This window comes from Oncorhynchus nerka, linkage group LG12, assembly GCF_034236695.1.
Source record: "Oncorhynchus nerka isolate Pitt River linkage group LG12, Oner_Uvic_2.0, whole genome shotgun sequence".
NCBI classification, from domain to species: Eukaryota; Metazoa; Chordata; class Actinopteri; order Salmoniformes; family Salmonidae; genus Oncorhynchus; species Oncorhynchus nerka.
The window spans coordinates 46,537,450-46,558,008 of NC_088407.1; the positions used below are offsets into that span (position 1 = coordinate 46,537,450).

Sequence of the window (20,559 nt, forward strand, 5' to 3'; positions counted from 1 at the left end):
TGGAGACTGGGGGAGAGTTACTGTGAGTGAAGATGATGAATTGGATTTACCCTTAACACTACAAAGCCAAGCAAAAGCCGAACCAAGCTGTACTGCAATTGCTTGGTATGTTTCCACCATAGTTGCTAGAACAATGCTGGAAAGGGCATTGTGAAAGAACATATCTAAGCCAACACAGTAAGGTTCAGGTCGACATCAGGGGCAGACTGGGACCAGAAATTGGCACTGGCATTTCTAAAACACTGGCCATTGTTTTTCCTCGAGGCCCCCAAACCGGACAATTTTTTCCCCTTGAAGTCCCCATTATTAGCTAAATAATGATCAATTTGTGCAAAAACCCAAGCTAGAAAGGGATACTGGTCTAAAAATGTACCCGAAACGCCAGCTGGCCATTCTGCCCCTGGTTAACACAACAGTGTGAAAAGGGTGTTTGTGGATGGTTTGAGTTCAGTGGTGGGAGTCTTTTGTTCATTTGGCACAGAGGGTGTATGAAGGATGATGAACTTGAACTTTCGTAAAGGAAGCTGTATGGCACTGTGGTGTTTAACTTGGAGATGATAACCTTAAAAAAATGAAGTATTCATGTTGCCTTTAACTGCAAAAAAAAGTATAGAACTGTCACAAAGCAACGTTTTGATGTCGGCCTTGTAGGTAGTTGTAGTAGCCTACTACCCATGCCTTTGCCAACTCTTTGCCCTTTGTCTAATACTTCCTCTTTCTTTCCTGATTTTCATTAAGTCATGGTTTCTGTCGGACACAATATTTGAGCATACAGCAGACCCTACTACTTCTGTGTCAAACTAAATGTATATGATTTAGGGATAATCTTAGATCTAAGGGCATATTTAGGACTTAAGCTTTAGAAGCCGTGTTAGTTGTTGACCATTTTTGACAATACCTCAAAGAATTATATCGCGAATTGTATAGAATTTTAAGTCAGGCAGACATTACAGATGCCAAATCCTATTGATGACTGTGAAGATTTTATCAAGATGTTTATACTGTTTGTAGTGTAGAGATAATATACGGAAAACATATTATTTCTATGTCATTTGGAACTGTATAGTAGTTGTCAGTATGTAATGTATTGTTACTATGATTCTACTGTGAATAAACAGGTTTGATAACTGTGCAACAAACACTGTCATCGGAGTTTGTAATGATTATTTAGTGAAACTGTAATATTCACAACTCACACTGTCAACACGTCAGCACTGCCATGGTTGAAAAGCCAACAATAACAGTGTCTGTGTGAAGACGGAACTGGCGAGCGAGCACGCACGCCCGCGCGCGCGCACACACACACGCACAAACACACCTTCCATTCATTCAGAAGCTGGCAGAGGTAGAAGAGAATATATAACAGAATACAATGCACATCATCTCGGAAGGTCGGAACTAAAATCTTGCGTAATTGCATCAGATGCTCGATTAAGTTCTGGGGGCAGACTGCAGACTTGTTAGAACATTTAAGTGGAAGCAGGGCGGTAGCTCCACCCCCTCTCTTTGCACCTCCCCTTCTGAAATTCCAAAGTTGCAAACCCTTACGAAATCTTGATTTTTCCAAATGATCGAGAGGGCTCCACCTCATCTCTCAGGCCCCTCATTTCTCAGGCCTCTCTCTATACTGACACCTTCTGGAGACCTCATTTCTCAGGCCCCCTGCCCTCATCTCCCATGCCCCTCTCCCCTTGTCATCATCCAACATAATTTATAATATTTCAATAATACAAAATATGGTTAAAGTTGTTATCTCCCAAATATAATGAAATAAACAAGACAATAAAAACATTGAGATAGTGACACAAACAGCCTTCCATGAACTAAAAAACTTATAAGCATATAAAGCAGGAACAGTAGGATATTATGATTCAGATAGGCAAATCGAAATTAAGTTTTTAAAAAATATGTCTGCTACTGCGACCCATAGAACGAGGCACTTCCGGCGCCGACAGAGATGACCGCCTCGCTTCGCGTTCCTAGGAAACTATGCAGTATTTTGTTTTTTTTATGTGTTATTTCTTACATTGGTACCCCAGGTAATCTTAGGTTTCATTACATACAGTCGGGAGGAACTACTGAATATAAGAGCAACGTCAACTCACCATCATTACGACCAGGAATATGACTTTCCCGAAGTGGAACCTGTGTTCTGCCTTCCACCCAGGACAATGGATCGGATCCCAGCTGGCGACCCAGAACAACGACGTCGTAAAAGAGGCAAATGAAGCGGTCTTCTGGTCAGGCTCTGGAGACGGGCACATCGCGCGCCACTCCCTAGCATACTACTCGCCAATGTCCAGTCTCTTGACAAGGTTGATGAAATCCCGAGCAAGGGTAGCATTCCAGAGAGACATCAGAAACTGTAACATTCTTTGCTTCAGGGAAACATGGCTCACGCTGGTTTCTTCACGCATCGCGCCGACAGAAACAAGCATCTTTCTGGTAAGAAGAGGGGCGGGTGGGTAAGCCTTATGATTAACGAGACGTGGTGTGATCATAACAACATACAGGAACTCAAGTCCTTCTGTTCACCTGACTTAGAATTCCTCACATTCAAATGTCGACCGCATTATCTACCAAGGGAATTCTCTTCGATTTTAATCACAGCCGTATATATTCCCCCCCAAGCAGACACATCGATGGCCCTGAACGAACTTTATTTGACTCTATGCAAACTGGAAACCACATATCCTGAGGCTGCATTCATTGTAGCTGGGGATTTTAACAAGGCTAATCTGAAAACAAGACTCCCTAAATTGTATCAGCATATCGATTGCTCAACCAGGGCTGGTAAAACCCTGGATCATTGTTATTCTAACTTCTGCGACGCATATAAGGCCCTCCCCCGCCCTCCTTTCGGAAAAGCTGACCACGACTCCATTTTGTTGCTCCCAGCCTACAGACAGAGACTAAAACAGGAAGCTCCCGCGCTCAGGTCTGTTCAACCCTGGTCCAATCTGATTCCACGCTTCAAGACTGCTTCGATCACGTGGATTGAGATATGTTCCACATTGCGTCCAACAACAACTTAGACAAATACGCTGATTCGGTGAGCGAGTTCATTAGAAAGTGCATTGATGATGTTGTACCCATAGCATCGATTAAAACATTCCCACACCAGAAACCGTGGATTGATGGCAGCATTCGCGTGACCGGAAACATGACCGAATACAAACAGTGTAACTATTCCCTCCTCAAGGCATTCAAACAAGCTAAGCGTCAGTATAGAGACAAAGTAGAGTCGCAATTCAACGGCTCAGACACAAGAGGTATGTGGCAGGGTCTACAGTCAATCACGGATTACAAAAAGAAAACCAGCCCCGTCGCGGACCAGGATGTCTTGCTCCCAGACAGACTAAATAACTATTTTGAGGAGAATACAGTGCCACTGACACGGCCCACACGGACTCTCCTTCACTGCAGCCTACGTGAGTAAAACATTTAAACGTGTTAACCCTCGCAAGGCTGCAGGCCCAGACGGCATCCCCAGCCGCGTCCTCAGAGCATGCGCAGACCAGCTGGCTGGTGTGTTCACGGACATATTCAATCAATCCTTATCCCAGTCTGCTGTTCTCACATGCTTCAAGAAAGCTAAGGTAACTGAGCTAAACGACTACCGCCCCGTAGCACTCACTTCCGTCATCATGAAGTGCTTTGAGAGACTAGTCAAGGACCATATCACCTCCACCCTACCTGACACCCAAGATCCACTCCAATTTGCTTACCGCCCAAATAGGTCCACAGACGACACAATCTCAACCCCACTGCACACTGCCCTAACCCATCTGGACAAGAGGAAAACCTACGTGAGAATGCTGTTCATCAACTACAGCTCAGCATTTAACACCATAGTACCCTCCAAGCTCGTCATCAAGCTCAAGACCCTGGGTCTCGACTTCCTGACGGGCCACCCCCAGGGGGTGAGGATAGGTAACAACATCTCTACCCCGCTGATCCTGAACACTGAAGGGTGTGTTCTGAGCCCTCTCCTGTACTCCCTGTTCACCCACGACTGCGTGGCCATGCACGCCTCCAACTCAATCATCAAGTTTGCGGACGACACTACAGTGGTAGGCTTGATTACCAACAACGATGAGACGGCCTACAGGGAGGAGGTGAGGGCCCTCGGAGTGTGGTGTCAGGAAAATAACCTCACACTCAACGTCAACAAAACAAAGGAGATAATTGTGGACTTCAGGAAACAGCAGAGGGAGCACTCCCCTATCCACATCGACGTGACAGTAGTGGAGAGGGTAGTAAGTTTTAAGTTCCTCTGCGTACACATCACGGACAAACTGAATTGGTCCACCTACACAGACTGCGTCGTGAAGAAGGAGCAGCAGCGCCTCTTCAACCTCAGGAGGCTGAAGAAATTTGGCTTGTTACCAAAAGCACTCACAAACTTCTACAGATGCACAATCAAGAGCATCCTGTCGGGCTGTATCACCGCCTGGTACGGCAACTTCTCTGCCCACAACCGTTAGGCTCTCCAGAGGGTAGTGAGGTCTGCACAGCGCATCACCGGGGGCAAACTACCTGCCCTCCAGGACACCTACACGACCCGATGTCACAGGAAGGCCATAAAGATCATCAAGGACAACAACCACCCGAGCCACTGCCTGTTCACCCCGCTAACATCCAGAAGGCGAGGTCAGTAGAGGTGCATCAAAGCAGGGACCGAGAGACTGAAAAACAGCTTCTATCTCAAGGCCATCAGACTGTTAAACAGCCACCACTAACATGGAGGGCTGCTGCCAACACACTGACTCAACTCCAGCCACTTTAATAATGGAAATTGATGGAAATTGATGTAAAAATATATCACTAGCCACTTTAAGCAATGCTACTTAATATATTTACATATTTACATAAATACATGTTTACATACCCTACATTACTCACCTCATATGTATATGTACAGTGGGGCAAAAAAGTATTTAGTCAGCCACCAATTGTGCAAGTTCTCCCACTTAAAAAGATGAGAGAGGCCTGTAATTTTCATCATACAATGACAGGGTCAACAATGACAGACAAAATGAGAAAAGAAAATCCAGAAAATCACATTGTAGGATTTTTAATGAATTTATTTGCAAATTATGGTGGAAAATAAGTATTTGGTCACCTACAAACTAGCAAGATTTCTGGCTCTCACAGACCTGTAACTTCTTCTTTAAGGGGCTCATCTGTCCTCCACTCGTTACCTGTATTAATGGCACCTGTTTGAACTTGTTATCAGTATAAAAGACTCCTGTCCACAACCTCAAACAGTCACACTCCAAACTCCACTATGGCCAAGAGAAAAAATTACAGGCCTCTCTCATCTTTTTAAGTGGGAGAACTTGCACAATTGGTGTCTGACTAAATACTTTTTTGCCCCACTGTATATACTGTAATCTATATCATCTACTGCATCTTTATGTAATACCTGTATCACTAGCCACTTTAAACTATGCCACTTTGTTTACATACCCTACATTACTCATCTCATATGTATGTACTGTACTCGATACCATCTACTGCATATTGCCTATGCCGTTCTGTACCATCACTCATTCATATATCTTTATGTACATATTATTTATCACTTTACACTTGTGTGTATAAGGTAGTAGTTTTGGAATTGTTAGGTTAGATTACTCATGGGTTATTACTGCATTGTCGGAACTAGAAGCACAAGCATTTCCCTACACTCGCATTAACATCTGCTAACCATGTGTATGTGACAAATAAATTTGATTTGATTTTGAAGCCAATAGAAAGAGAAGCATCCAGGAGCTAATTGAAAGAGGGGATATGTCTTCCCTGGGCAGTTCGTCACTGAGCGCCTGAGAGATGAGGGGGAGGGGCCTGAGAGATGTGGTCTCCAGTAGGTGGCAGTATACAGAGGGGGCTGAGATGAGGTCTGCAGCTAGAGCATTGAAATCATTAGTGTTGAAAAACCTGTGCACTCCTGTGGTGAATTTATTGCATCCCACGTCCTACAATACCAGTTGTGTTACATGCATCTGTCCACGAGAAATTGCAATGCACAGAATGAACTATTATGGACTTTTTAATTACAGAGCAAATATCTGAAGAACTCACGTCACTGACCTATGGGACACAGAAATCCACATCCATTGCAAGAAAAGTGATTTCAAAATACGCCCCACAGAAACAGAATGGGTCTTGGGTATTTCATTGATACTGACTAGCAAACATGTGACAAGACCTTGGAAGAATCTAGCGTGTATTTACAATGATAAGCCCTACTTACGCCAGGCTACACCTAGATTCCTGGGCCTGTATTCATAAAGCATGTAGTGCAAATCTAGGATCAGTTTACAGTGGACTTTTAGACCACAGGGACCTTTATCAAAGAGCAGCACTCCTACTCTGAGATGCTTTATGTTCACAGGTCCTGCTGTGTAACGGGCCATTTACACGAGGAAGCGCCAATGCACGGCGAAACATCGGGAGCCATTCACGTTCAATGGAAGGAAAGCTAGAGAAGCGGAGTGGGCCGGGACCATTGAGCGATGCGAGCACGAGCGAGGGAGCTGAACACGGCGGGACTAAAGTTGGGGAAAGCGGAACTATAATTCAAATCCTCCGCGATATCGCGAGTGACCAATCAAAGCTCACCATAACTTCCAATCCCTACTGGACTGGCTGACAATGGCTGTTGATTTGTGTCACTATTTAGCTTGCTTAGTACCCACATGAGGGTGAGGCTAGCATGGCTAGGCGAGTGCTGCTTGTATAGTGTAAATGCTATGTAATCCTCTAAACACAAACTGCCTTCAGGGACTAACGATAAGGAAAGCTAATCGCTAAACTTTCAACAGGCTGTGAAGTATTGTAGCCTAGTTAATTGAGCCCTATACGGACATCCTGTTTTGAAACCTGCAAAGAGGGTAATTATCTATTAAATATGTTTAAGTGTATTTAGACACATGGAACGGGTGGGTTTGTAAAGATATGCGCTACCACTTTTATCTTAATATTTGTGTTCTTGACCCAGCACAAAGATAATTTTGCCAAATCACACAATGAGGAAGAAGAAACACAAAAATATTGCTCATCAAAATTCATACACACACACACACACTGGCACCTTTCCTGGGGCCACGTTTCGTTTTTTTGCCCCAACAGTCTAACCAACTCATCGTCAAGCTTAGATTATTTGAAATCAGTTGTGTTGTGCTAGGGGTAAAAACTAAACATGCACCCAGGGGGACACCAGAAAAAAGTTAGACAACTCTGGACTACACCAATGCATGGCAGCGAGTGTCTTAGAGAACTATTTGAGGAGGAAACGTAGGGAACTAAACAATATTCAAAGCTGTCAGTGATAAAAACTGATCTTACAGCACAGAAATGTATACTGAACAAAAATATACAGTTCATGTAAGGAAATCAGTCAATTGAAATAAATTCAATAGGGCCTAATCTATGGATTTCACATGACTGGGCAGGGGCACAGCCACGGGTGGGCCTGGGTTAGGTCTTCCCCACAAAGGGGCTTTATTACAGACAGAAATACTCCTGTTTCCTCAGCTGTCCGGGTGGCTGGTCTCAGACGATCCCACAGATGAAGAAGCCGTATGTGCAGGTCCTGGGATGGCATGGCTACACGTGGTCTGCGGTTGTGAGGCCAGTTGGACCTACTGTCAAATTCTCTAAAACGACGTTGGAGGAATGAACATTCAATTCTATGGAAACAACTCTGACGGACATTCCTGCAGTCAGCATGCCATTTACATGCTCGCTCAAAACTTCAAATCAAATGTTATTTTAAGACATCTGTGGCATTGTGCCAAAACTGTACATTTTATTTTATTTTTTACATTTATTTATCCGTTATTTTACCAGGTAAGTTAACTGAGAACACGTTCTCATTTACAGCAACGACTTGGGGAATAGTTACAGGGGAGAGGAAGGGGATGAATGAGCAAATTGTAAACTGGGGATTATTAGGTGACCGTGATGGTTTGAGGGCCAGATTGGGAATATAGCCAGGACCGCGGGGTTAACACCCCTACTCTTACGATAAATGCCATGGGATCTTTAATGAACTCAGAGTCAGGACACCCGTTTAACGTCCCACCCGAAAGACTGCACCCTACACAGTGCAGTGTCCCCAATCACTGCCCTGGGGCATTTGAATATTTTTTAGACCGGAGGAAAGAGTGCTTCCTACTGACCCTCCAACACCACTTCCAGCAACACCTGGTCTCCCATCCAGGGACTGACCAGGACCAACCCTGCTTGGTATGCTGCTGGCTAGTGGCATTTTATTGTCCCCAGCACAAGGTGCACCTGTGCAATGATCATGTGGTTTAATCAGCTTCTTGATATGCAATACCGGTCAGGTGGATGGATTATCTTGGCAAAGGATAACATGCTCACTAACAGTGATGTAAACAAATTTGTGCACAAAATTTGAGAATTCAGATTTTTGTGTGTATGGAATATTACTGGGATCTTTTATTTCAGCTCATGAAACATGGGACCAACATTTTTCATGTTACATTGATATTCAGTTCAATATATTTACTGATAAATTACATGGTAATATTGTATACAGCAACAACCTATTAACTGCTTGTTTGTTTGAGGTTCATTACCAAAAACAAGTAGGCATCGTTTGATACTAGAGGTAACAATGTTGTTCCCAATTGTGTTGATTTCCAAAGAAATTATCAGAAGGTGCCCGTTGTTATCATGCAAATTCTTAGCAAATACCCTGTATATACAGCCAAGGTACTCATTGTGTATTTATATCTCATGGTATTACCTTTTTATTTATTTCTGCATTGCTGGGAAGAGCCCATAAGGAAGCTCTTAGTCTACACCTGTGGTTTACAAAGAATGTGACAAATACAATGAGAGTTTTACCACAACCTTGTCAACACTTTTCTCATCACTTTTTTCAGCAATGAATGCAAAACTAAAGTCCCAGACAAATATCAATACAAATTTCATCAATAAGTGTAATGTCATTTTATTGACAGTTTCATCATCACATAGGACATCACAACACACACAGCTGGAGAAGACACCCCCCAACAGACCTCATAGGCTGTCCCCCAGCTTACTCTGCACCCGGCCGGGTCGCTCTACTTGCCTGGGTGGGGACTGAAGATGGTCTTTGACCCTTTGAGGTTACAGGTAGAACTGTTTTTGGATCCATGTAGAACCCTTTCCACAGAGGGTTCGACATAGAACCCAAAAGGGTTCTACCTGAAACCAAAAAGGGTTCTTTCTCCCTGGAACCAAAATGGGTTCCTAACCCTTTTGGAACCCTTTTGTTCTAAGAGTGTAGGACAATGGCTACTTGAAATAGATCATTCAACTTTTATCAAATGTATGCGTTCATCATTTGTTCTTTACAGCAGTCGCTTGCTCAGTCACCAGTGAGGATCGCTATTGCTCAATCAGAATATATTGAATCAATTTACACTGAGTGTACAAAACATTAGGACATGGACTGATCAGGTGAATCCAGGTGCAAGCCATGATCCCTCCTTGATGTCACTCGTCAAATACACTTCAGATGAACGGGAGGAGACAGGGTAAAGAAGGACTTTTAAGCCTCAAGACAACGGAGACATGGATTGTGTATATCTTGCCATTCAGAGGGTGAATGCGCATAAGATTGAAGTGCCTTTGAACAGGGTATGGTAGTAGGTGCCAGGCACACCGGTTTGAGTGTGTCAAGACCAGCAATGCTGCTGGGGTTTTCACACCCAACAGTTTCCAAGTGTGTATCAAGAATGGTCCAGCACTCAAAAGGACATCCAGCCAACTTGACAACTGTGGGAAAGCATTGGGGTCAACATGGGCCAGCATTCGACACCTTGTAAAGTCCATGCCGAAGAATTGAGTCTGTTCTGAGGGCAAAAAGCGAAGCAACTCAATAGTAGGAAGGTATTCCTAATGTTTTGTACCATCAGTGTATTCAAGATGCATTGGACAAAACCAGCTGAAAACAAGCACGTACGCGCACACACACTTGGGAACACATCTTGGAACAGTCTTCAATGTGAACCTCAGATTAAAATGAATAATTGTCTTTGATCTATAATAACAATTTTCATAATGTGGCAAGATCGGACCTTATTCTGTGCAAAAATACATACAATCTAAGTTTAAAAACGCCAATACATCTTGTTACATGACATTTAAAACTCTATGTACATAACAGGCATAAAGCACATAGATATCATTTACCTGTAAAATCTCCTTTAAAATCTGCAATAATAATGCAATAGTAGAAATCTAAGACCGCCCATAATATCCCATGAATACAGTATATATATATATATATCTATCAATAGTGTGATACTTGGCAAAATTGTTAGTTTTTTGTGATATGAATACCGAATTCAGGTTTGGATAGACAAAGCCCGTCTTTCCTATCAACAAAAACCAGGCAAAAATCCTGAGGGGCCACACTTTTTACTGACCAGAAAAATCTCCTGGAACATATCACAGCTGTAACTAGAGCCATGAGTTTTTCCTGCTTAGGTCATATGGTTGGGAAAAACACCAGGCCCTTATAATAATCATTGATGGAAACTAGAAAAACCATCATCAGATCAGTCCATTGGTGTCTCATATGTAGAAGTAATTATCTGGGCTAGCTTGACTAGCTACGTCGGCTGTGTTGCTGCTCTGCTGGTCTGTGCTGCTCTCAGCAGTCGATGAGTGTTCGGACTGTGGCTCTACATCCAAGTCACCCACATTCTTCACCGGGCCTGACAACAACGGCTCCGCATCCACCAGCATCTCCCCGTCACTAAGGCTCAGTCCACACACACACCCCCCAGTCTCCACAGTGACCTGCTTCCCGGGCGACGGTTCGGGGGGTGTGTCCTGGTCCTCTTTATGCCCCACCCTTGCCGTGGCTACAGCTTTAGCCCGTTGGACAGCCAGTTTCTCGATCACCAGGTGAAGGTCTTCGTTATGTTCTTTCCACTGACGGTACTTTTGCGACGTCAGATCAGAGTCCTCCAGAACCTTGTTAATGAGTTGGAGCTCCGCCTCTTTATCCTAGAAGCACATTCAGAACAGACGGTTATTCACATCATAATAGTACATTAAATGTTTATATTAGTACACTATAATGAGGGTCAGGAGTTTTCCCTGGCTACGTGAACTGGGGCCAGGAGTTTTTCCAGGTGAAGTCACACAGACCGGGCCATACCTCCTGCTGCTATGCCTGTTCCTTTCACAACATTCTAGGTCATGGGGAAAACCACTTGTGGAAAGAGATCTTCTTTCAAAGACAACCCAATTTAGAAACGGCTCAAATTGTATGAAAGAGAACAAATTAAGACAACAATAAGAGCATACCATCGGTCAAAAGTGAGACTACTTGTGGATACAATCCCCATATAGGTCACTTATACAAAAACGTTCAAATAAGGAGTACACATAAGTAGCGATGTGGGTCAAGTTCAGGGGACACTGCTTAGCTGAAGAGGCTCTGAGCTCGGAGGGTCGACCCGAACCTTGAGGGTGCTCTGCAGCACGCGGAGCGTGTGGGCCTTCTCGTTGATGACCGGGTTCTTGTTGCGCCGGATGAAGGACTTGCGGAAGTGGTCGTGAGTTGTGAGCTTGTCGCTGCCAATCAGGGACACGCCACCCTCATTCAGCCGGTGGAACAGCACGCCCATCTCATCCTCCGGAGCTCCTGGTGGGATTGGGGAGATAGATAGATAGATATAGAGAGCGAGAGAGACCTTTTGTCTTTCTTTAATGATACATCCTCATTTCATTAACACTGCACCACCCCACCCCTCTTTAAAAAACAAATATCCCCTGTGCTGCATACTCACCTTGCCCTCTACCTCTCGATACAAAACAAAATCCCACATCACTATATCCAAAACCTCACCACTTCTTTCATCCTCTTCCTGCCTAACTTTGAAAAAAACAAACAGTGGGTACCGCTAAACTAACACTTTTGGCATTGTATTTTGTCATGCTTTCGACACCAATAAAACTTATTGAGAAGGAGGGGGGCTTAATAGATATCATGACACAAAGGAGGCAGACAAATAAACACATTATAGAATCCCTGGTGGCACAATTTGAAGACACTGGGGAGAGACAGGCAGACAACAGCCATGATGAAGCCCCCAGAACATTGGGGCCATCTGGTAGAAATTAAAACGTATCCATCAATGGAACCCCCTATAGGCCTATATGACTCTTCTTCCACCTTGTGGTGAAACAGAAGTGTTGCGCTCCACCATACAGTACCTGGGCTTCTGCTGCGCCCTGTGGGTGGACCAGGAATGTGCATCTTGTCCTTCTTCTCTTTGTCCTTGCCCTTGTCCTTGTCCTTGCCCTTCCTGGCCCGAGGCAGTGTGTTGGACAGGGTTTTCTGGTGTCCATCAAACACAACACATTAGATTAGTATGGAACATCACTTGCTTTTTTTTTAATGAGTGGATGGAGGGAAGGACAGAGCGAGAGGTAGAGAGGTGGGAAAGGGCTAGAGGGAGCGAGAGAGAGAGAGAGAACGAGTAACCAGAACCAGAGAACAGGTAAGTGTGGTAGACTTAGTGAGTGTTCTGACTTGGACCTCTATTCTACGGCATTACTAGAACCAAGATATTTTCCTGAGCATGTCCTCTGACGAGAAAAAACTGAGTCGGTTAAGAACAAATTGTTATTTTACCGGTACGATGATGGCCTGGCAAGTAACAAGAGACAAAAAAAACAAATAAAATAAAAAGAAGAATAGTACAGTGCAGAATAAGACAAGACAACAAAACACAAAAAGACAGAAACAATGCATGCGTTTGTGTGTGGTTCTCCTCACCGTGTAGATCTTGTTTCTGTGTGGAGAAGGAGAAGACCCCTCATCTTCTGACTCGGTCTCACTGTAACAATCTGTCCACAAAGACAAAAAAATAAATAAATCAACCGTAGCATTATTATTTCCACTTGTCCAGACAATTGCGCTTACAACGCCACGGGTCGTGGGTTCGATTCCCGCTGGGGACACCGATACGGGAAACAATGTATGCACACACGACTGTTAGTGGCTTTGGATAAAAAACGGTCAGCTAAATGGCATACATTATTATTAATATATACGGTGCATTCGGAAAGTATTCAGATCCCTGGACTATTTCCACATTTGGTTACGTTACTGCCCTACTCTAAAAATATATATATCGACCCACAATACCCCATAATGACAACCCAAAAACCGGTTTTTAGAACATGTTTCAAAATGTACGTATTAAAAATGAAATGTCACAGTCTGCAAAGCTGTCAAGGCAAAGGGTGGCTACTTTGAAGAATCTCAAATATAAAATAAATGTAGATTTTTTAAACATTTATTTCGGTTACTACATGATTCCATATGTGTTATGTCATAGTTTTGATGTCTTCACTATTATTCTACACTGTAGAAAATAGTACAAATAAAGAAAAAAACCTTTTGACTAGTACTAGGTATATATATTATTTTATCTATGCATTTGTTTTATAACAGACAACGATGAGACGACCTATAGGGAGGAGGTCAGAGACCTTGGCAGTGTGGTGCCAGGACAACAACTTCTCCCTCAACGTTAGCAAGACAAAGGAGCTGATAGTGGACAACGGGAAATGAAGGGCCGAACACACCCCTTTCACATCAACAGGGCTGTAGTGGAGCAGGTCGAGAGTTCCTTGGTGTCCACATCACCAATAAACTATCATGGTCCAAACACACCAAAAAAGTTGTGAAGAGGGCACAACAAAACCTTCTCCTCCACAGGAGACTGAAAAGATTTGAAATGGGTCCCTAGATCCTCAAACAGTTCTACAGCTGCACCAGTGAGAGCATCATGGCTGGTTGCATCACCGCCTGGTATGGCAACTGCTCGGCATTCGACTGTAAGGCGCTACAGATGGTAGTGCGTACGGCCCAGTACATCACTGGGACCAAGCTTCCTGCCATCCAGGACCTATATACTAGGCAGTGTCAGAGGAAGGCCCAAAGTCGTAGACTGTTCTCTCTCTCCTACCGCACGGCAAGCGGTACCGGAGAACCAAGTCTAGGTCCAAAAGGCTCCTTAACAGCTTCTACCCCCAAGCCACAAAACTGCTGAACAATTCATCAAAATTGCCACCCGCACTACTTGCATTGACACCCCACTTTGTTTTTACACTGCTGCTACTAACTGTTTATCATCTATGCATCGTCACTTTACCCCTACCTAAATGTAGAAATTAGATCGACTAACCTGTACCCCGACACATCGACTCAGTACCAGTATAGATTGTTGTACGGTTGTTATTTTATTGTGTTAATAATAATAATAATAATAATAATAATAATAATAATAATAATACAAGTATTAATAATACAAGTATTATTATTGCATTTTTTTTTAAACTTTAGTTTATTTAGTAAAAACAAAACTATTTTTTTTAAACTGCATTGGTTAAGCGCTTGTAAGTAAACATTTCACGCTAAGGTCTACACCTGTTGTATTCAGCACGTGACAAATAACATTTGATTATTATATATATACACAAATATACAGTTGAAGTCGGAAGTTTACATACACTAAGTTGACTGTGCCTTTAAACAGCTTGGAAAATTCCAGAAAAGCAACATCTCAAGAAATAAGTCAGGATGTTAAATATTGGTTGCAAATGGGTCTTCCAAATGAACAATGACCCCAAGCATATTTCCAAAGTTGTGGCAAAATGGCTTAAAGACAACAAAGTCAAGGTATTGGAGTGGCCATCACAAAGCCCTAACCTCAATCCTATAAAAAAAATTGTGGGCAGAACTGAAAAAGCATGTGTGGGCAAGGAGGCCTACAAACCTGACTCAGTTATACCAGCTCTGTCAGGAGGAATGGGCCCATATTCACCCAATGTTTGACCAAATGTTTGACTCAAGTTAAACAATTTATAGGCAATGCTACCAAATACTAATTGAGTGTATGCAAACTTCTGACCCACTGGGAATGTGATGAAAGAAATAAAAGCTGAAATAAATAATTCTCTCAACTATTATTCTGACATTTCACATCCTTAAAATAAAGTGGTGATCCTAACTGACCTAAGACAGGAATTGTGAAAAACTGAGTTTAAATGTATTTGGCTAAGGTGTATGTAAACTTCCGACTTCAACTGTCTCTAAATCTAATCTCTCTCTTTTTTTAAAACACATTTGTTTGGTTACCCAGACAAAGATAAGCAAACTCATGGAGAAACTCCATTTAAACTAGTCCAGTAGTAGGCTGGGAAACCAGCCTCTAATGTATTTTTTGATTTGGCTACTGTCAGGGACAACTGTACGATGGAAAATGGTGACAAAATACTTATCTTCATCCAATCAAAATCTCAAGATTTCATGTAAAGCTTCTCCTACCCTCTTCGCTGTCCGGTGGCCCTTTGTGGAACTTCTTGTGTTTTTGGATGGCTGAAATCAGACAGTTGATCCACCTGCAGAGGAAGAGACAGCATTCACTCCAGGGCTTGTATTCATTAAGCTATTAGGAGTACTGATCTAGATGGAAAGGTCAACTGCTGTATTATCTAAATGCTGAGTGAGTGTGGGCGGTGGAGAGAAACAAAATGGTGCAGTTTGAGGCCAAGTGGTGTAGAGTGATGTGGTGCTGGAGATGGGGGTGTGAGCAGGTGGGTCTGGGCAGGGGTGATGTTGTGTATGTTCGAGTGCATCTGTATGTTGTCGGTTGTACAGTTGAAGTCGGAAGTTTACATACACCATAGCCAAATACATTTAAACTCAGTTTTTCACATTTCCTGACATTTAATCCTAGTAAAAATTACCTGTCATAGGTCAGTTAGGATCACCACTTTATTTTAAGACTGAAATGTCAGAATAATAGTAGAGAATGATTTATTTCAGATTTTATTTCTTTCATCACATTCCCAGTGGGTCAGAAGTTTACATACTCAGTATTTAGTAGCAATGCCTTTAAATTGTTTAACTTGGGTCAAACATTTCAGGTAGCCTTCCACAATAAGTTGGCCCATTCCTCCTGACAGAGCTGGTGTAACGGAGTCAGGTTCGTAGGCCTCCTTGATCGCACAAGCTTTTTAAGTTCTGCCCACAAATGTTCTATTTTCTAGGATTGAGGTCAGGACTTTGTGGCCACTCCAATACCTTGACTTTGTTGTCCTTAAGCCATTTTGCCACAATTTTGGAAGTATGCTTAAACTTCCTAACTGATGTCTTGAGATGTTGCTTCAATATATCCATGTAATTTTCTTCCCTCATGATACTGTCTATTTTGTGAAGTACACCAGCCCGTTCTGCAGCAAAGCACCCCCACAACATGATGCTGCCACCCCCGTGCTTCACGGATGGGATGGTATTCTTTGGCTTGCAAGCCTCCCCCTTTTTCCTCCAAACATAACGATGGTCATTATGGCCAAACAGTTATATTTCTGTTTCATCAGAGCAGAGGACATTTCTCCTAAAAGTATGATCTTTGTCCCCATGTGCAGTTGCAAACTGTAGTCTGGCTTTTTTATGGCGGTTATGGAGCAGTGGCTTCTCCTTGCTTAGCGGCCTTTCAGGTTATGTCGATATAGGACTCGTTTTACTGTGGATATAGATACTTTTGTACCTGTTTCCTCCAGCATCTCCACAAGGTCCTTTGCTGTTGTTCTGGGATTGATTTGCACTTTTCCCACCAAAGTACGTTCATCTCTAGGAGACAGAACGTGTCTCCTTCCTGAGAGGTATGACGACTGCGTGGTCCAGTGGTGTTTATACTTGCGTACTATTGTTTGTACAGATGAACGTGGTACCTTCAGGCGTTTGTAAATTGCTCCAAAAGATGAACCAGGCTTGTGGAGGTCTAAAATTTTTTTCTGAGGTCTTGGCTGATTTCCCCATGATGTCAAGCAAAGAGGGACTGAGTTTGAAGGTACACCTCCAATTGACTCAAATTATGTCAATTAGCCTATCAGAAGCTTCTAAAGCCGTGACATGATTTTCTGGATTTTTCCAAGCTTTTTAAAGGCACAGTCAACTTAGGGTATGTAAACTTCTGACCCACCGGAATTGTGATACAGTGAATTATAAATTAAATAACCTGTCTGTTAACAATGGTTGGAAAAATGACTTGTGTCATGCACTAACCGACTTGCCGAAACTATAGTTTGTTACCAAGAAATTTGTGGAGTGGTTGAAACATGAGTTTTAATGACACCAACCAAGTGCATGCAAAACTTCCAACTTCAACTGTATGTGGATGTTTTGTATTGTAAAAAAAATATTTAAAAAAAAAAATAAAATAAAAATGAAGAGGACCTTTTTTTTATAGATCATATTGAATATGAATACACAGACAGGGGGAAACTGATCCTAGATCAGCACTCCTACTTTGAGAGCTTTATAAACACGGACCGGGCCATCAGGCAGCTTTTAGCACTCATTAGAAACGAGGAGAAAACACTGGAGGGAAGAGTTCCAAAAAATACCACATGTTGAACAAATGCCTGTGAGGCTAAAGCAGGCTACTGGGAAAACAATGTCTTTATGTACAGGTATGCACGTTGAATTTCCTCCAAGCAACCAACTACCCCACTAGGATCATTTCAGAAAAGAAAATTCAGCTTATGCCCACAAGTCTTTATTTGAAACTGGAACAAAAAAAAAAAAAAGACGTAATTCTCTGCCTATTTCTGTAGCACTAACAATCAACTAGAAGGTGGCAGCGAAGACTATAGCATATGCTCAGAAGTCAGTACTCATACCTCACTTTACCTTACCTGCATGTGATCAAACTATGTGCGGGAGAGATAAAGGCTCTGCTTTAAGCGTGCGTGTGTGAGTGAGTGAGTGAGTGTGAGAGAGATAGCACCAGACCGTTGCAGAGACAGGGATAACAGCTGTATAAAATGTTTCAGAGCAAGACTTAGTGAATGGGATGGAGAGATTCAATCTATTGTTGATTCTGTCACACAGCAGTGATTATAGAGGAGTGGAAGTGGATTCAAACAACCCATACCATCATAATGTTACAGTTTGTTCAATAAAACCTTAATGTGACATACAGGGCTGTTACGGTGACCATATTACCACCACACCGGCGGTCACGAGTCATGACAGCAGTCAAATTCCATGTGACCGTTTAGTCATGGTTATTAGGCTTCTCCAAGCTCTGTGCTGCTGCTAGTCATTAGCAGTCTACCAAACTTGCTAACTGCTTGGTACTCAGCACTCTATTGTCCCTCTAATCACTCGTACATCAATGCAAATGTGATCAAAAATCTAAAATCACGAGTGCCCATGAGTTAATGTTGCGCACTATTTCTTCTACCAATTGCGTAGAATAGAATAGGCCGCTATTGAAAATAGGTGGATCCCATCAGCTTTCTACAGGCTAGGCCTACAAAAAAAAAAGTCCTCTCACTGTCAACTCCGTTTATTTTCAGCAAACTTAACGTGTAAATATTTGTATGAACAGAACAAGATTCAACAACAGACATAAACTGAACAAGTTTCGCAGACATGTGACTAACAGAAATTTAATATTGTGTCCCTGAACAAAAGGGGGGAGGGGTTCAAAATCGAAAGTAACAGTCCGTATCTGGTGTGGCCACCAACTGCATTAAGTACTACAGTGCATCTCCTCCTCATGGACTGCACCAGAGTTGCCCATTCTTGCTGTGAGATGTTACCCCACTCTTCCACCAATGCACCTGCAAGTCCCCGGACATTTCTGGGTGGGAATGGCCCTAGCCCTCACCCTCTGATCCAACAGGTCCCAGACCTGCTCAATGGGATTGAGATCCGGGCTCTTCGCTGGCCATGGCAGAATACTGACATTCCTGTCTTGCAGGAAATCACACACAGAACGAGCAGTATGGCTGGTGGCATTGCATTGTCATGCAGGAGGGTCATGTCAGGATGAGCCTGCAGGAAGGGTACCACATGAGGGAGGAGGAACGCACAGTGTTGAAATTGCCTGCAATGACAAGCTCAGTCCGATGATGCTGTGACACACTGCCCCAGACCATGACGGACCCTCCACCTCCAAATCTATCCCGCACCAGAGTACAGGCCTCGGTGTAACGCTCATTCCTTCGACGTTAAACACGAATCCGTGTTTAAAAATGAATATTGGGTAAGCGTCCTCCATTCTTTATTTAAGTGCATAAATGACATGTATTTTCTTCCCCATGCCCCTGTTCCGAGACAGGTGCATGATAATGGTCCATTCGAAATCAAAACTAAATATCAAACATACAGTACCAGTCAAAAGTTTGGACACACCTACTCATTCAAGGATTTTTCTTTATAGAATAATAGTGAAGACATCAAAACTATGAAATAACATACGGAATCATGTAGTAATCAAAAAAGTGTTCAAGTAAATATTTGAGATTTGTCAAAGTAGCCACCCTTTTTGCCTTGATGACAGCTTTGCACACTTGTGGAATTCTCTCAACCAGCTTCACCTGTATTGCTTTTCCAACAAGCTTGAAGGAGTTCCCACATATGCTGAGCACTTGTTGGCTGCTTTCCTTCACTCCACGGTCCAACTCATCCCAAACCATCTCAATTGGGTTGAAGTCAGGTGATTGTGGGATCAGGTCATCTGATGCAGTCAACCATCACTCTCCTTCTTGGTCAAATAGCCCTTACACAGTCTGGAGATGTGTTTTGGGTCATTGTTCTGTTGAAAAACAAATGATAGTCCAACTAAGTGCAAGTCAGATGGGATGGCGTATCACTGCAGAATGCTGTTGTACCCATGCTGGTTAAGTGTGCCTTGAATTCTAAATAAATCAAACCATCACACATCCTCCTCCATGCTTCACAGTGGGAACCACACATGCGGAGATCATCCGTTCACCTACTCTGCGTCTTACAAAGACACGGCGGTTGGAACCAAAATTCTCAAATTTGGACTCAGACCAAAGGACAGATTTCCACCGGTCTAATGTCCATTGCTCATGTTTCGTGACCCAAGCAAGTCTCTTCTTATTATTGGTGTCCTTTAGTAGTGGTTTCCTTGCAGCAATTCAACAGTCTCCGCTGAACAGTTGATGTTGAGATGTCTCTGTTAATTGAATTCTGTGAAGCAGTTATTTGGGCTGCAATCTGAGGTGCAGTTAACTCTAACTTATCCTCTGCAGCAGAGGTAACTCTGGATCTTCCATTTTTGTGGCGGTCATCATGAGAGCCAGTTTCAACATAGCGCTTGATGGTTTTGCGACTGCACTTGAATAGACGTTCAACGTAATGATGGACTGTCGTTTCCCTTTGTTTATTTGAGCTGTTCTTGCCATAATATGGACTTGGCCCAAATAGGGTTATCTTCTGTATACCACCCCTAACCTTGTCACAACACAACTGATTGGCTCAAACGTATTAAGAAAATAAATTCCACAAATGAAATTTTAACCAGGCACACCTGTTAATTGAAATGCATTCCAGGTGACTACCTCATGAAGCTGTTTGAGAGAATGCCAAGCGTGTGCAATGCTGTCATAAAGGCCAAGGGTGGCTACTTTGAAGAATCTCAAATATGTAGATTTCTTTGGTTACTACATGATTCCATATGTGTT

At 42.9% G+C, this 20,559-nt stretch overlaps 1 protein-coding gene and 1 long non-coding RNA gene across 4 annotated transcripts in view; one reads left to right on the forward strand and one right to left on the reverse strand.

Annotated features, from left to right (window-relative positions):
• Nucleotides 1-6,514: 6,514 nt before the first annotated feature.
• LOC135574332 (uncharacterized) lies at nucleotides 6,515-10,107 on the forward strand. Its single transcript, XR_010465359.1, has 2 exons — nucleotides 6,515-6,899; nucleotides 7,543-10,107. It is a non-coding gene; the product is annotated as an uncharacterized LOC135574332 (long non-coding RNA).
• cnksr1 (connector enhancer of kinase suppressor of Ras 1) overlaps nucleotides 8,974-20,559 on the reverse strand; it is an 83,098-nt gene continuing 71,512 nt past the window's right edge. For all 3 annotated transcript variants that reach the window (XM_029674971.2, XM_029674972.2, XM_029674974.2), the window contains 5 exons: nucleotides 15,380-15,453; nucleotides 12,821-12,891; nucleotides 12,256-12,379; nucleotides 11,502-11,683; nucleotides 8,974-11,040 (listed from right to left, as the gene is read on the reverse strand). In XM_029674971.2, the coding sequence (XP_029530831.2) occupies nucleotides 10,603-11,040; nucleotides 11,502-11,683; nucleotides 12,256-12,379; nucleotides 12,821-12,891; nucleotides 15,380-15,453 (889 nt within the window). In that variant the 3' untranslated portion in view covers nucleotides 8,974-10,602. The remainder of the gene's footprint in view (nucleotides 11,041-11,501; nucleotides 11,684-12,255; nucleotides 12,380-12,820; nucleotides 12,892-15,379; nucleotides 15,454-20,559) is intronic.